The 15,063-nt window shown below is 43.4% G+C and overlaps 1 protein-coding gene across 3 annotated transcripts; it reads right to left on the bottom strand.

Moving 5' to 3' along the window:
* Nucleotides 1-1,153: 1,153 nt before the first annotated feature.
* On the bottom strand, nucleotides 1,154-13,938 carry CGRRF1 (cell growth regulator with ring finger domain 1). 3 transcript variants are annotated; one of them, XM_082318931.1, is made up of 6 exons: nucleotides 13,765-13,938; nucleotides 8,778-8,917; nucleotides 7,355-7,532; nucleotides 7,015-7,162; nucleotides 3,672-3,779; nucleotides 1,154-2,303 (listed from the first exon to the last, which is right to left on the bottom strand). In XM_082318931.1, exons 1-6 carry the CDS (start codon nucleotides 13,866-13,868, stop codon nucleotides 1,953-1,955), a joined length of 1,029 nt encoding a protein of 342 aa, XP_082175057.1. In that variant the 5' UTR covers nucleotides 13,869-13,938; the 3' UTR covers nucleotides 1,154-1,952. The 3 variants fall into 3 exon arrangements, with proteins under 3 accessions (XP_082175057.1, XP_082175058.1, XP_082175059.1); XM_082318932.1 differs by having other exon boundaries at nucleotides 1,154-2,300; XM_082318933.1 differs by lacking the exon at nucleotides 13,765-13,938 and adding an exon at nucleotides 9,924-9,961.
* Nucleotides 13,939-15,063: the final 1,125 nt, after the last annotated feature.

Raw genomic sequence — 15,063 nt, 5'->3', positions numbered from 1 at the left:
CGGTGAAGACACTGTACGATATTCACAGTCTTTATGCTCTCGCTCAATCCAGGCAGCTCTGGGTCTGCTTGAGTTGCATCACACCGTTGTCGCTCCACATCTGCGCTGTGTTCTTGTCCGAGGTCTGGCCTTGCTGCCACCAGCACTCATTCCTTTTGCTATGGCATCCTCCTCTGCTCTCCTCTCGCTGTCCTCGGCCTCCTGAACCGCAGCATACACACCATTCTTTGCCATGATGGTGTCCGCACAGAACCATCCGTCTTCCAAAGGTCTCCGCAAGCACCGATCAGTCCCCACGGACACCTCGGTATTTAATTCCTCTTTGATATACAGTGCAAACAAAAGGCTGATTTGGCCAGCAGTTTATTCCCAAGTTGTCCCTGGCAAGGAAGGTCACTTTATGTAGACCGGATAAATTGTCCTACAAACAGCCTGCTGATCACCGCCTGGAAATCTGCGGCTACACGCATCAATTCCCCACCTCTGTCTGTCGTTACAACTAAGCATTACTCTTTCCACCACCACCACCACCTAAATCTTTTCCTCAGAGGAGTTTGGAAGCAGGGTCATGGCAAAACAAAAAACCCCTGAGTGATGGAAAGATGAAGTTGGAATACCTTTGAGTAGGGGAAGCGTCCTTCCCCGTTTTGTGCGTACCCTGTACCGGCAGCACCCTTACAGGAGCTGCAGGAGTGCAGCTGGACAGCCTGGAGCACGGCTTTCTCTCCCCGAGGCTGAGCAGCTGTCCTGGAATTGGATGTGGGGCAAAGCTGCAAGGGAACAAGAGGGAGGACAGAAAGCAGCGACTCCCCATTTTCTACAGGTTCTAACGAGCGTTTATATTTTTGTCTTCTATGAGCAGATGTGAAACCCAGCCCGTCTGTCTTTAGGAGAATTCAGCGCTCTCTCAAGAAGCAAACCAACAATTTCTCTTCTCAACAGCCATTTTTATTGCTTTTGACAATACACCACTGGAGGGAAAAAGAAATAATTTTCTGCTATTCTTTAGCTCCTTTATTAGAGCAAGTAAATTCCCTGGGACTATTGATAAAAGGTAAATGGTTAACTTTGCATCCAAGCTGACAATGCAAGTAAAAAGAGTTGGAAATTCCCCAAAGCGGGCTACTTGTGTAAGAATAGCATGACAAAACTGCCCAAGCAACCACTCTATGGACTAATTAACTAACATTTGCATGGAGAACAAGTTCTCACAGCCATTACTAACAAGACTGAAAGTCTATGTCTCAAGATGACATAGCAGAAGCTCAGGCTTGAAAGTGTCAGCAACGTTTAGTTCAAGCCAACAATAATCAACAAAAATCTTTCCGCTCATTCCAACGGGTTTTGGCTAAGGTCCCTCACACATACATGCGCACACACACACAAAAATCTTTCAAAACAGCCAGAAATAGTATGCAGAATGCCTTCAACTCCCAGCTCCTGCCACAGTCCGGTCCTTCGGCTACAAAATAAATATATACGGGTTTAACAATGAAGAATATTTACTTTCCTTCATTTGAAACATTCTGTAAAGTGCTAGGTTTCTAAGTTATACTGAGTTAAAATAATATATTGCTCTAGTATTTTAAACATAATAAATATAGAATGAGCTGTGTGCAACTTCACTTGCAAGTTTTATTCTTTTTTTAGTAGATATACTAAATTTAGTAATCAAAATAGCCTCCAATAGTACTCCATGAAAAACTAGTAAGAAGTTATAAATAAATTCACATCCTTCAAAGACATCCCACGCACTTCTTCTGTCCACATTGCATGGATAAGTGTAGTGTTCCTGCGAGCATATGGAGCGACGAAAAATAAGGAAGCTGAAAATTACCTAACAATAAAACGCAAAACCATACGAGTTAATGCTACATATTCTCCCATAAACAGTCTGGTTTTGACATTTAATCTTGGTGCATACAACCCAGTTCTTTTTTTTTTTTTCCCCATTAAAAAACTCTTCCAGGAAGAACATCTTGCAAGATATGGGTTGATTCATCTTCATCTTGCTCCTTTTTACTGCAAAGTGGAAAAGATTCTTGAACAAACTGCCTACACATTGGACACTGCTGAAAATACTTAATGCAGCCGTCACACAAGCACGCGTGCCTGCAGGGTAGGAGTACCCAGTTCACTGTGCCATTTTGGCAAACAACACAGTCTTTACTGTTTTCTTCATGCAATTCTGCTTCATCTTCAGCCAGTCCGGCCTTTTCTAGCAAGCTTCTGTCAGTGCTGCTCTCACCAGGGGACGTATCGCTCAAAGACGGTGCAGTACTATTTGCAGACATGAAGAGCTGCTAAAATACACATGTACACAAACATTTAGAAGTCAACAAATTCTCCCCCGATACCTGAACAAACACATGCGATGCAAGTTCCACTGCGTCACGAGTCACTGGTTTCCACTGGGTCAAATAGTGCCAGGCTCACTCTCTGCGCGAGTCCTGACAGTTGCCTGGCCTTCAGCTGAATGTATTTCAGAAGCATAAAATTACATAGAACACTGGGAAAATATTAAGGATAAGTCATCGAATCTTAGCTGAATCAAATCAATGTACATGCGTGAACTTTAAGAGAACCACCCAGGTTTTGAACAGCTCAGGTTTCTGTTTCTGGTCTATCATTCTCTACGCCTAGAAGGATGCTCCTCTCCGTTCCTACCAAAAATATACCCACCAAACTGTCAAATCTACTTCACTCAAGCCCTTCCGCTCTTGCTCATACTACAATCCCCTACTCCTTTTTGTCTTATTTTATATGAAGCACAAATTCTTCTGGACATGATCTCTTAACAAGCCAGTAAGCTACCATGCAGCCAAAGTTGCCCACAGAGAGCACGCTACACAATTACACAACATGCACCTGCAGTTATTCCTCTTCGGTTTAAGCAGTGTTTTTACAATGGTAACCATACATGAAAAGAAAGCTTAAGAGGAACAGGGAAGGCTACCTGGATCAACTAAGTCAGGAAAAAATGGCCAGGACAAACATTTCTTTGGACAAATCTATTTCTGAATGAATGCTAATCGAGCCGATAGAATTCATTTGGCCCAATTTCTAGCTTATCAGTATCATATGCTATTTGTATCATCACAGTAACAGAAAATAGAATCACATCATCAACTGCCTGACAGGCACAGGACAAAGATGGTCCCACAACATGCATAGATGAGGGAAACTGGAATGGAATAACAAGAACATTGGTTTAACTTATAATGGTACGTGCTAGGCAGATTTCTAACCTTTGTGCATGTACTGCGGTAAAAAGAAATTTAAAAAAATGTTTCTTCTGAGGCTTCCCCAATTGAAGGGCAGTATAGGAGAAAGTGCTGGTTTGAGAGACTAGCAAGGTGGTAACAAATGTTCTCTAGAGAGGAAGCATTCGACAGCCAGTTAATGTCTTCCTACTGCTTTAATAAGTGGACAGGACCTAGACCTCTAGACTAGAATCAAGTAATTTCTCCAGGAAATCTTGAAGATTTTCATACAAGATATTTCTGTACAGTAACTTTGGCTGGAACTATGTAACTGGTAAAATAATTTAAGCTCTTATCCAGTTCTTCGCATGACAATAAAAGTCTTGTACGAATTGAGGCCCCTGAAAGCCTACACAATTAAACTTAACACTGTCGCCCAAATGAAACAAGACTCAGTATGTGGCTTACCTTCAGATCATGGTATTGACCTTGAGCTAGAAGTAGATACTGATACAATATTCTGCAGGAAAGTCTGTAGCTCTCATCAGGAATGTGAATTACAGCCACCATTGAAATCTACAACAAAAACAAAAAAAAGCTATGTTTAATAACTTTCCTTTTCCTTATATCATTCATATAGAACAGTTTGCTTGAAAGATTGCATACTTTGTTACAACCTCTGACCTGCTTATTTCCTTAGACAATCAGGACTTTGACAATGGTGACTTCAAGCACAGATCAAAAAAAAAATACTCTGGGCAAGGCAAAACCAGGAGGCGGCACAAGATGGCACTTTGTGGCGCTTCAGCTTTCTGCCCTGGTTCTCCATGGGCTCCTTCTATGGCCAGTTTACAGCGGAGACCTGCTCTGCCTGCTCTCACCTAAAGGAATTAGGCCCCAAACTGAAAAGGCACCTAAGCACATGCAGTCCTCCTGAAGGGAAGCGCTTGTGCAGCTGAGGTAGGGCTTGCTTACACAGTCACGGATCTGCCTCGGACAGGCTACCTGCATAATGATTTTGACTAGAAGTAGCAGCTCCTCTTTCCACTCCGCTAATTCATGATGAGCTCCTCCTAGGTGGGAGAGAAGCTGACAAACTGCAAGGAGCTTCCGACAGCAACCGAGCCCCAAGCGAGCGCGCGCACTTAAGTCCCGTCCAACTTCTGCAGCCGCATCCCGGGCTGTCTTCAACACAAGGAACAACCCTGTCAGCTGAAGTCTGAGCGCCCAGTTACAGGGGAACATGTAAAAGGCAAGGTCTTCTCTACTTTCTCCCACTTCCCTCACAAACACGGACCGCAGTTTTGAGAGTCCAAAAAGCGTTTAGCAGTGTCGCTGATTGGCTTGTAAACCGAGTAGGCAAAAGCCACATTTCACTGGATTATGAAAGGACCCCATGGGCTGACTTTAGAGTCACTTTTCTGAAAACAAAAGCAATCCAAGCTTGCCTGCTGTGCCTAATACTGCTCACCCTGCCCAAATTACGTAATAGCCTCTAAAAAGCAGGAAAAAAAGAAAGTGAAATTCAATATTATTGTAGTTCCCAGAAGCTGTCAAAAGAGAAATGAAATATAGAAGAAAGCTGTTTTGTTTAAAAAAAAAAAAATTAAAAGGCAACTCAGACTTGCACTTCAAAATCCACTACATGGCTAATTACATGCAGAGTTTAAATATATATGCATCTATACATATGTATTTATACTAACTGAATTTACTCTTCTTTGGCAATAAGGTCTTTTTTTCTAAATCACAATGCCTCAAAAAAAAAACCAACCAAAAAACATCCCACACCGCTATTAGCTTTGTTTTGGAACCTGAAAGCCATTAAATCTCCATTAAAATACCAGATTTTGTGTTTTGATAATGAGAGTTTAAAAGTTAACAGTTCTCAGCGTATTTGTATTACGTCATCCCACCATAAGTGCCTTCTCAATGATGACGCATGTCCTCAATTCATCATTTGTTCGGACACCTAGGCAACCTTTTAACTGCGAGTGGGACCAGTTCCTAACGCAAGCATCTCGATCTTCAAGCTATTGCCTCCTCTGTTCTGCTGTTCTATAGTACAGAAACATATGCAGGGATACTATGTTCTAGCAGAAGTGCTATGCTGTTTGATTATAGAACCCCTTCCCCTTGAGCACCAGGTATTTTCTCTCTTTGTGAATACTCGTACACCATAATCAAGTTACTTCTCAGTCTTCTGTTTTATACACAGGCCTGAGATCTAAGCCTTCTTCCACTTTAGCCCTGCCAGCCTTCAAATAATTTCTGTAACTCTTATATATGGTCACGCTAAATTTCTGGAGCTAGAGGAAAATTATGACACAAAACCAAGCAGGTATGATCTGGCCACAAATACAGTTAGGATGAAACTTAGACCCCCCTAGAAAAGAGATACTGGAACACCATCTGTAGTGATGGATGCACACACAAAAATTATTCAAGATGGAGCTTGATGCACTGATGTGAGAATAATGCGGTAATACCATACTGGCCACAGTGGCAAAGATCCCTTTCCACACTATATTTATATTTTACAAGTTTGTTTCAACAACAACAGATGCAATTCTGACATTTGTCTGGCAAGGAGTTCAGGCAGAGTTACTCCTTTGACCATATTAACAGATTCCAGTGGTGTTCTTTTTCTCCAAAACCAGAGGAAAAATACCTCCCCCGCTCTCCTTCCATCCCTTTCTTCTGTGTTAAGGAACAAGAGAGAGGTGTTACAAATTCATGTCCATGCTAACGTCAAACACTTTGAAATATGAAATTTACAGTCTCTTTATATTAAACTAATCTGAGCTCTAAACATATATAGATATCCTTATCTGGGAACCAGCTGGGGGGGTGGGGGGTGGGAAATCTCGAGTAGGGAGAGGAGGGAAGAAGGCAGTCCTAAGGTCAAGTGACAAGAAGCCAAGGGCAGGCATCACTCGGAAAGGGAACAGATTTCTTGGGCACTGGTGTGATCACAAACAATTTCCAACTGAATGTATGGAAAAGCGTTCAGTGGATTCAGGCAATTTGCTTCCGAGTTCACTTGGATTATTGTTCAAGCAGTTAGTGCTATCAGATTATCAACCAAATGAAAGATGGGTAAAGAAAAGTGTGTCCCAAATCGTTCCAAAAAGAATTAGTCAATTTAGAGTTTAGAAGGGATATTGAACTGCATGTGCCAAGGCTGAAGCTGCTTTAACTGTAAGAGATTAGGAGGAGAGCTTTTTGGGGAGCAGAGTATCTCCTATCAGTCTACTGCAAGACCTTCACACCTTCCTGTAAATGACCTGGAGCTGGCTACTGTGAGACGTGACGTACTGCATTACATAGCCTCGGGCCTGTTGCAGAAGGTAATTTCTGTATTCCTAACAGTCAAGTCAGCAATCAGCTCAAATATCTGTGCCAGACACTAAAAAAAAAAAAAAAAAAAAATCCTCCTACCTTGCCAACAGCAATCCAAAAGATCGTATCAGCGCAAGAGCTCCACCGCAGGTTGATGTGATCAGAAAAAAAACAGAGTAATAGCTTACTAACCTACCACAACCCTAGCTCATCTGACCACAGGGCTTACCACAGAGACCGCTGCAGATAGGAGCTTTGTGAAAATCACAGGCATCTTTTGAATGGCATACATAATTTTTATATAACAATTATCCTTGCTCTCCTGCCATGCTCCCCTGAGCCATCAGTGCTAAAGTTAGGGACCAAATTCTGGGGGACAGGGAAAGGAAGCTGTTTTATTCAAGCCTGTCTCCTGAAACATTCAGGCCTTAAATACAGTGACCCTAAAATATATTCTTATATTACTTACAATATCATATATTTCTCTGTCTTCTTCATCAGCTAACGTCAACAGAGCTATCAATGGATAGCGATTTCTAGGCACTGGGCCAAAATCGACAACTTGAGCATCTTCTGGTAACTGACAATATTTTTCTTCCTTGTCGTTTTTTTTAATGCTTTATATGTGTCAAGGAAAACAATCAGTGTCGCTGCAATTGTAGACAAATGTGACGTTTGCATAACGAATATTTTTCATCATATTTGTTCATAAATATATCGTGCCAAGAACTGCTGAGTGTTCACAAGTCTCAACACTCCCTGCGCCAACAAATTAGCATATTTTGTCAAAACAATTTAAAAAAGGATACAAGTACTGCTGTCGATAGAGGTATTCGCTGTACAGAGCATCCTCTAACGCCTGAGGAGTCTTTATCCTGAAGCAGTAGACATGTTTCTGCAACGCTTCGTGGAGTTTTTGAACGCTGCAGCCCCAGTAGCATGTAAGAATACAGTCTTCCAGACAATCAGGTGTCAGCGTTATACCCTCTTGTAGAAAGAAGATAAGGATTTCATTAACTCACCCACCTGCAGGAATTCTGGAACTGCTAAGTGTAGGTTCTTAAAGGGCAACAGGCAGAAAACAACTTCAGCGTCCCAGATATTTATCATTATTATCTAATCTTCTAAGAATTTAGACTAGGTTTAGTGCTTATGAAAGTCCATGGAGATGAGGAAGTGGGCGTGAGGAGATAAAATGGCTGATTAAGCTAACAAAAGTAGCACGTGCATTTTATGAAGGGTAAATTTTAACTTCTGGTAACATTTTACACACTTACTGGCAGACCCCTAGCCCAAAGTCCATTCCCTCTTTAGATAATGGTATTAATTGGATCACTGGCCTACAACACCCTCTCTGGTCTCAAAGAATAAGGCCCTCTTGATCATGCAGAGGGAGGATAAAAAGAGGATCTATGCACTCCATTTCTTTTCTAAATATCACATACCCAACCTATTAACTTCTAAACACTTACTGCACAAACAGGAGCAGAACTCTCGAAAAGTCCCACCAAATTCAAATGCTCAAACCTCCTGAAAAATCCAAGTTACCTGAAGACTAAGTTGTTGGGTTTGTTGTTTTGTTTGGTTTTTTAATGTTGGGGGAGGAGTAAAACTGCTGCAGCCCTTTTCTTATTCATAGGAAGTCTCCACATCTCTCTTGGTGGAAGATGCTCAGCCTTGCTTACTACTCCCCAATGATGCAGAAAGGCATGAATTTCACTTCCTACGTGGGTGATTTCAAGGATGTTAGGAACTACTTAAACTCTGATCCAAATAAATATTCAGTTTCCACTGAAGCACAGATAGAAAAAGAGGGAGATTTTTATTTATTTATTAAAAGTAGCGCACTTCCAAACACCGCTGGAGATCTGGTCTTAGATTTAAGTGGGCGGCATATATTCTCTAATGAATTCTATAGAATTCTACAATTCTATAAAGTTTACAAAAACGCCCACGGTAGCTGGTAATCTGCAAATGTTTTTGTTACTTAAAAATCTGTTATAGCAGGAAGTGTTTCATTAATAAGAATTAAACTGTACTTAAATACCCAAACATTTCACTTTTAAAAGCACCACATTTATAAACTGTGTAAAAATTATTTCTGTTGTAATGATGAGAGGAAGCACGTTTCTGAGGAATTTTGATAAAGGAAAAGCAAGAGAGCAAGAAAACACAGTACTAAGTTCAGGAACCCAAACTGACAAAAATCAAGCACATCAGAAATCCACTGACTTGTTACTGAAGCTGTAGCAGGATGCGGGATTTCTAACCCAAAAGGATTCTTCACTTGTCTCATCCGCTTTTTCAAAACTCTTGTGCTGGATTCTGTTTCTTCTGAGTTTCTCAGAATAACAGGAACACCCAACCCAAACCTATGAGACATGAAACAAGAAGAACAAGTGGGTTAAGTGTTAGTGTTGACACATTTGAATTTTTCTTCAGCTTTAAATAGCAAGCAGCACAACAAACAGAGCTCGCTTGGCTTTGCAGAATATCTGCTAGGATGCATGCATAATATCGCCTGACAATCTGACTCCAGCTTTTTGTGGCAGAAGGTAGGAGTCTTCGCAGTGATACAGAAAATCTATAAAGGGGTAATACTTTACTCCTGCAACGTTTCCAGAAAGAGAATAAAATTAACGAGAATGGTCAATGCCCTCTAGTGGTAAACAGTTAGCCAGAGCTTTCTGCCAATTGACATTCTGCACATCCCGCCACAGGGCCAAAAAAAATCGCTGCTTGCAAAGATGGAAGAGCCTTAATGGACTGGGTGCTCAAAAGGAAGACCTTAGAGTAAATCATTCAGCCCTAAGATATTTCTAGCTGTAACTACAGCCAGCAAGGTGTTTTTATGGGAGAATAAGATCCCGATTTCCCATGTAAACCTCAATTACAATAATATGCTGATATTAAATCAGGGGCTGTAAAGCCTCTGCTTTGAGCCAGAAAGCAAGTGCAAAATAGTCAAGACTCTGAATCAAAGCTGAGGCTCTAAGACCCCTTCAAAGCCAAAACTAGCACGCTAGCACAAGTGATATTCTGACCCTAAAAGGATAGCGAAGCAAAGTTTTAAAAGTTTAAACACTCTATGAATCAAAATAAAAATCAAAGAAAGCAAGGAAGAATATTTTGGGATGATTTCTGACATCATTTAAAAACCCCAAGATTTCCATACTGCCCGGGGCTTTTAAAAGAACCACTACAGAAGATCAGGATCTACAGAACAACCTGCACAACAGACTTCCTTTTACACTTGGCTAAAAATAATTCACTTTTTAAGGTGATAGCAATAACTTTCAAGAACCAAAAGCTGATTAGAGAACCTGTCCCAGATATGCAATCAGAAGACTACTTCAGAGACTGAAGAGATTTTCTTACCTGCATTAATCCAGTCTTGTCTCATTAGTAAGGCAACAGGGGGAGGCTGTGGGAGGCTTTTGTTAATGCATTTTAGAAAACAGTTATTAATTAGCTCAGGCTGTACTTTCCTGAATGTGTGCTTTTGTCACTGCCACCTGTACCACTGAAGTGATGGCCTGTTTAATGGCTTGGAATTTTGGTTCGTGCAGTCATCAGCATATTGGATGCTGGAAAACTCTGAATGGCACGAAGCATCGGCTCTTCCCTGCATCAATTGTTTCCATTTAGCATACCGAAATAGCAGCTGTTACAGTAAGATGGGTCTCGTATCAATAACTCAAGCTGAAAAGGGCACTACCAACTTCAATGTAATCAGTTTGAAAACTGCTGAAGTCATTTCATGTACCATACAGCTCTGAGCCAAACAGACAATTTTGTGGCTTAACTGCTACTTTTTCCTGGGTTTAAAATCTTTTGCAACTCCTGTGTGTCAAAAGAAGAAGAAAAGCAGAGCTTTTACTGACATTGGGCTCCTTTCTATTGATTTGTGTTGGAGGGGCGCCCTTTGTAAGACTAACAGGGGAAAACATCAGTCAAAAGTGATTTTCAAGTTGAGGAAACTACTTCAGAAAAAAATTCTCAAAGCCATTCTTAATAGCAACAACCTGTTCCTGGCAGTCTAACAAATATTTGCCTTTACCATTTAATGTCTTGCGTGCCTGAGCGTCACAGATACACCAAAGAGGAAAGAGATTAAACTGGGGGAAAATGCTCTATACGCACTACTCCATCTTTGATAAATTCCTTTGGTTTGCTAGAGTTTGATGGAAACATTTGCATTTCTCCAATGACATAATACAGGGCGCTCAGCCATACTTAAGTTTGTGCACATGGAGGGTCAAACCTCTGTCCGACGCAAGCCAACACAGCCACGCTGACTGCACTGGGGCTGTACTGAAGCACACCAGTTAAACGTCTTACTCACGAAGAAACCAGGTGCAGCAGCTGTTTCTCTTATTCCACATCCAGAACTCAATGGAGCTAATCTCTCCAGACACACATAAAGATGACTCCTGCTTTATATCTTCTGGCTGATTCCAAAGTAAAACCCTGTTCTTTGGAAACTTTCTTCGCTGGTCAAAAGCAAAAACCATGAAAAGCAGCCCCTAGCGCAGTTTTAGCAGCAGCCGAAGGCAGAAAGGCCTTTCTGTTCAACAATAAGGTACAGTGCTGATGTAAATGTTAAGGTAGGATTCAGTGTATGAAGGATGAATAAAGATATAGTTTTTATTTTATGATCTAACATTCTATCAGCCAGATCATTAGCTGGTACAGGGGAAAATTAATTTCTTCAGAACAATGCTAGTTTAGAAAAGGCAGGAGTTCCCGTTCATGAGTTAATTTGTCCAAAGAGCAGTCCGGACCTCAAACAGGTGCTGAGCCTACAGCTCCTCCTAATATGAGCATTCATCTGTAGCTAAAAAGACGATGCACAGGACCATATTCAGCTAATCTAAATTCCACTTCATTCCTATGCCCGGAGCATCTAATGGGCTGGCTCTAGAAAGCTACCTGTGCAGTAACCTACTTCGACTCTGAGCAGAGCCACAGGAATCCAGGGCTGGCCATAAAAACAGACGCTCATCAAATCAGTGCATGATTTTGCAAAGGAAAACATTAACATTCCTAAGCAGTTGGTGTTTTTCAGGCTGACTGACACCATCATGAACACATCCATAAAACAAGCTGACAATTGATGCCGAAAATGATGGGGGAAACAAAATGTCGTTACAGCAATATATCAAGTATTATGTATTCCTATGACACCGTATGCATTTATAGTACTCTGTGTAGCAAACAAAGGATCAAGTTGTTATCATGAGTAAGTTCAAGAGCACTTAAACTGTAACTGCAGCTGCAGACACACTGAAGTTGCTTGGAGGCTCTTGGTCATACGGCCATGGTACGGCAGAGTTCAAAGGTAGCAGCAAATATCTCTGAGCAGCTGGCCACGTACTCACTTGTATGTGCTGAGCTCCTGGCTACTGCTTCTGCTTGACCAACAGTTCCTTAACAAAGCAGTTCGAAGACAGTTTGTATGTATGTACATAAACTACAATAATATCTAGTGCAGGTGCACCTAGAATCTCTGATCCTAAAATAAAAACACAATCCTCTGCACGGCCTGTAGCCCAAAAAGCATCAATGGGCACGTGTGCAAATTTAAGGATCTTCTGGCAGACCTATTTCAGACATTTTACACCAGGGGATTGCAAAGCATTTATTATAAGCAGATAAAAAATGATTAAGTTGACAAAGGATTGCTGGTTTGGGATATACATGCAGGAGATTTATTTGAATCATGATTCAGTCTCATTTTTTGGTAAAGATAATATTTTTAAAGAACTGATGAAGCGAAAAAGGAAAAGCGGAGAGAAGTGGATGGCAATATAATACCGTCAGTGTGCGGTGGGACAGAGAAAATTATGAAAAGGATTTCTACCACCTCTCTCTCCAAGTAAATAATGAGGTGGAGCTTCATCCAGCAGAAAGATAACAAGGCGGCCAGTCTTGCCTTCACTACCACCTACCCAGCACTAGGGGAGGCAATGCAAAACCAGAACAAAAACTTCCCACAAGGCATATCTGAAAGATCAAAAGAGAGCTTCATTCACACCGAAAGCAATAGACAGCGTACGTTTGAGCCAGTGGCAGCTAACAAAGTGATGCAAACAAGGCAAAGACTCTGCACTAAAGGAAAAGCCAGGCAGAGTATTTATAAGCTGCCAAGAGAACAAAGAGCTACAGCTAAAACATCTGTAGTTCAAAGAGGGACGAAGGAAAACACCGAAGCACAGCACTACAGATATTAACATTAAGCCAATGGGAGGAAACGCGATAACTCTATTTTATTCTCTCCAGAAGTGTGGTGTATCCCCAATTCCTACACAAAATATTTTGATTGCCAATTAACACTCTCTACTTGGCAAGTATCAGTATTTACATTTACGGACACTCCTGAGTTGGCAGGAAAACAAACAGAACAGTGCTATGGACAGACATTCAGGGACCTGTGTCTGAAAAAAGTGACATCTTTGCTGAACCCTCTCAAACATGAGCAGGAGAGGTATTCCACTCATCACCCCTCTAGACACTTTAGCAGGTCAGCTCTTTAAGGCTTCTCCCAGTCCCAGCACCCTCTTCGGTTCACCTCAAACATCCCCTTCTCCTCTGAGCTTCAGCAGTGGAACGGGCTGGTGCGCCATCAGCGGTCCTGGGTAGTCTCACACCTCAGTAACAACTCTGCCTTAAAGCCTGGCAGATTTAGCTGCTACCCAGCCTAATGCCAGGCACCTTACTCAACATCTGCCCATTTTATCTACCACCAAGATTTGAGATGTCCATCTCCAACAGTGCCAAACTTTTCCCTTGGAGCAGCCCTCCCTGACCCCCACCCCCTCACTCAGGGTCAGGTCCTCTCCCGGCCACTCTCTTTTCTCCACAGCTTTCATCCTCCCCTTCTTCTGCTGGAGCAGCCCCTCTTCCTCTACTGTCAGTACTAGCCCTCCTCACCCTCCCTTCTTCAACACGACCCCACTTCCCCGACCGCTGCCAGGCCCAACACACCCATTCCCACTGCCAGCCCCGGCGCTGTCCCACCCTAGGGCCACCGCACACCCCGGAGCTCATTCCCCAAGGGGTGCCAGCTCCCATTACCCCCGTCGTTACACCACCAGACCTCCGCAGCCGAGGCCCACCTCCCCAGACCGGCCTCCACGGGCAGCGCCAGCCCCACAGGGACGGTGTTGACCCCACACGCTGCCCCCACAGCCGGCGCCGGCCGCCCCGCCGCACTCACCAGCCCAGCACCAGGCCGCTAGTGACGAGGAAGCAAACGAACACCACGGTGATGTAGAAGAGCGGCGAGTACTCGTAAAGCGTGACGAGAAACACGGCGGCCATGGGGCCGAGCCACGCCGCCCCACGGCGGGGGACAGCCAGGCCTCACCGCAGACGCCGCCGGTGCCAGGGCCCGGCGCATGCGCGGCAGCTGAGTGAAGCCATTGCCCTCAGCTTGCCCGGAGGTGGGCGTGTCACGGGGGCGGGGCCGGGGGCGGGGCCGCGTTGCCTAGCGACGGCCCGCGGGCTCCCCAGCCGCCTGGATTTGCACAAAGCAGTTAAATAATAAAAAAAGCGTTATGTGCCCATCCGGCACAACCCGCCTTCAAACACCCCCGTGCCTCAGCTGCGGCAACCCCGGCGCTTGGAAATCTGACCTCGCGTAAAGATGGGATGCTGCCAAATGCCTCCCACGACCGCTACTGCTAAATAGAGCCCTAAAAAATATATTTTGCATCCTGAAACGAATAACCAACCTACCTACACAACACCGCACGAGGAAATAGCTGTGCTTAGGAGCGTACAGAGATTAGGTGACGCTTCAACAGCTGCTCGGCAATCCTGCACTTGCATGGTGTCTACTTAACATCAAAAATCTGCAATTTTATCCTATAGATCCGGCACTTAAGTCATTAATACAATTCGCAAGAGGTCGTATCTGAGATGCGAAGTCTTCGTCTATACTTTCATTCTTTTTGAGCCAGCGAAGTGATGATATTCTTAATTCTCACTGTCACGGGATCGCCAAGAAGGGATTTTCTTTTCTGTTACGGCAGCTTGAATTCCCAGCAGTACGAAAAAGGGCAGATATTTCCTCCAGCACCGAGGCAGACCTCCACCAACAGCCTGTTATGGAAGAGAAGTGTCTGCCTCGCACTCGCTGCTTGTATTCGTGAGCTCCAAATCCTGGTTTACTTCCAGAATTACGCTCAACTTGTATAAACAAGGAGTGCCACGAGCAGCAGAGCCTACTAAGTCTTGTTTCTGTCTCATGCTTGAATTTTCTCATGTTTAATGAGACAGACATCCCAGCTGAGGCTTTTTTAAGAGTCATTTTTCTGCGTGTATTCTCTGGTGTTTTAGTAAAGGATGTAGAGTTACTAACACGCCTCAATGGCCTCGTCTAACCGCGGTCGCCCTCCCCGGGCCTGCTCCTGACCCTGCCCGCAGGCCGATACCCCGTCCCGGCCTCGGCACGGGGAGGATCCTCTGCGGGTCGGGGTTTCAATCGTCAGCGCTTATCACCCTTAGGGCACGT

Source organism: Platalea leucorodia (genome assembly GCF_965183815.1).
Source record: "Platalea leucorodia genome assembly, chromosome: 7".
NCBI classification, from domain to species: Eukaryota; Metazoa; Chordata; class Aves; order Pelecaniformes; family Threskiornithidae; genus Platalea; species Platalea leucorodia.
The sequence above is the reverse complement of the archived record's forward strand: the minus strand, read 5'-3'. Positions and strand labels throughout refer to the sequence as shown.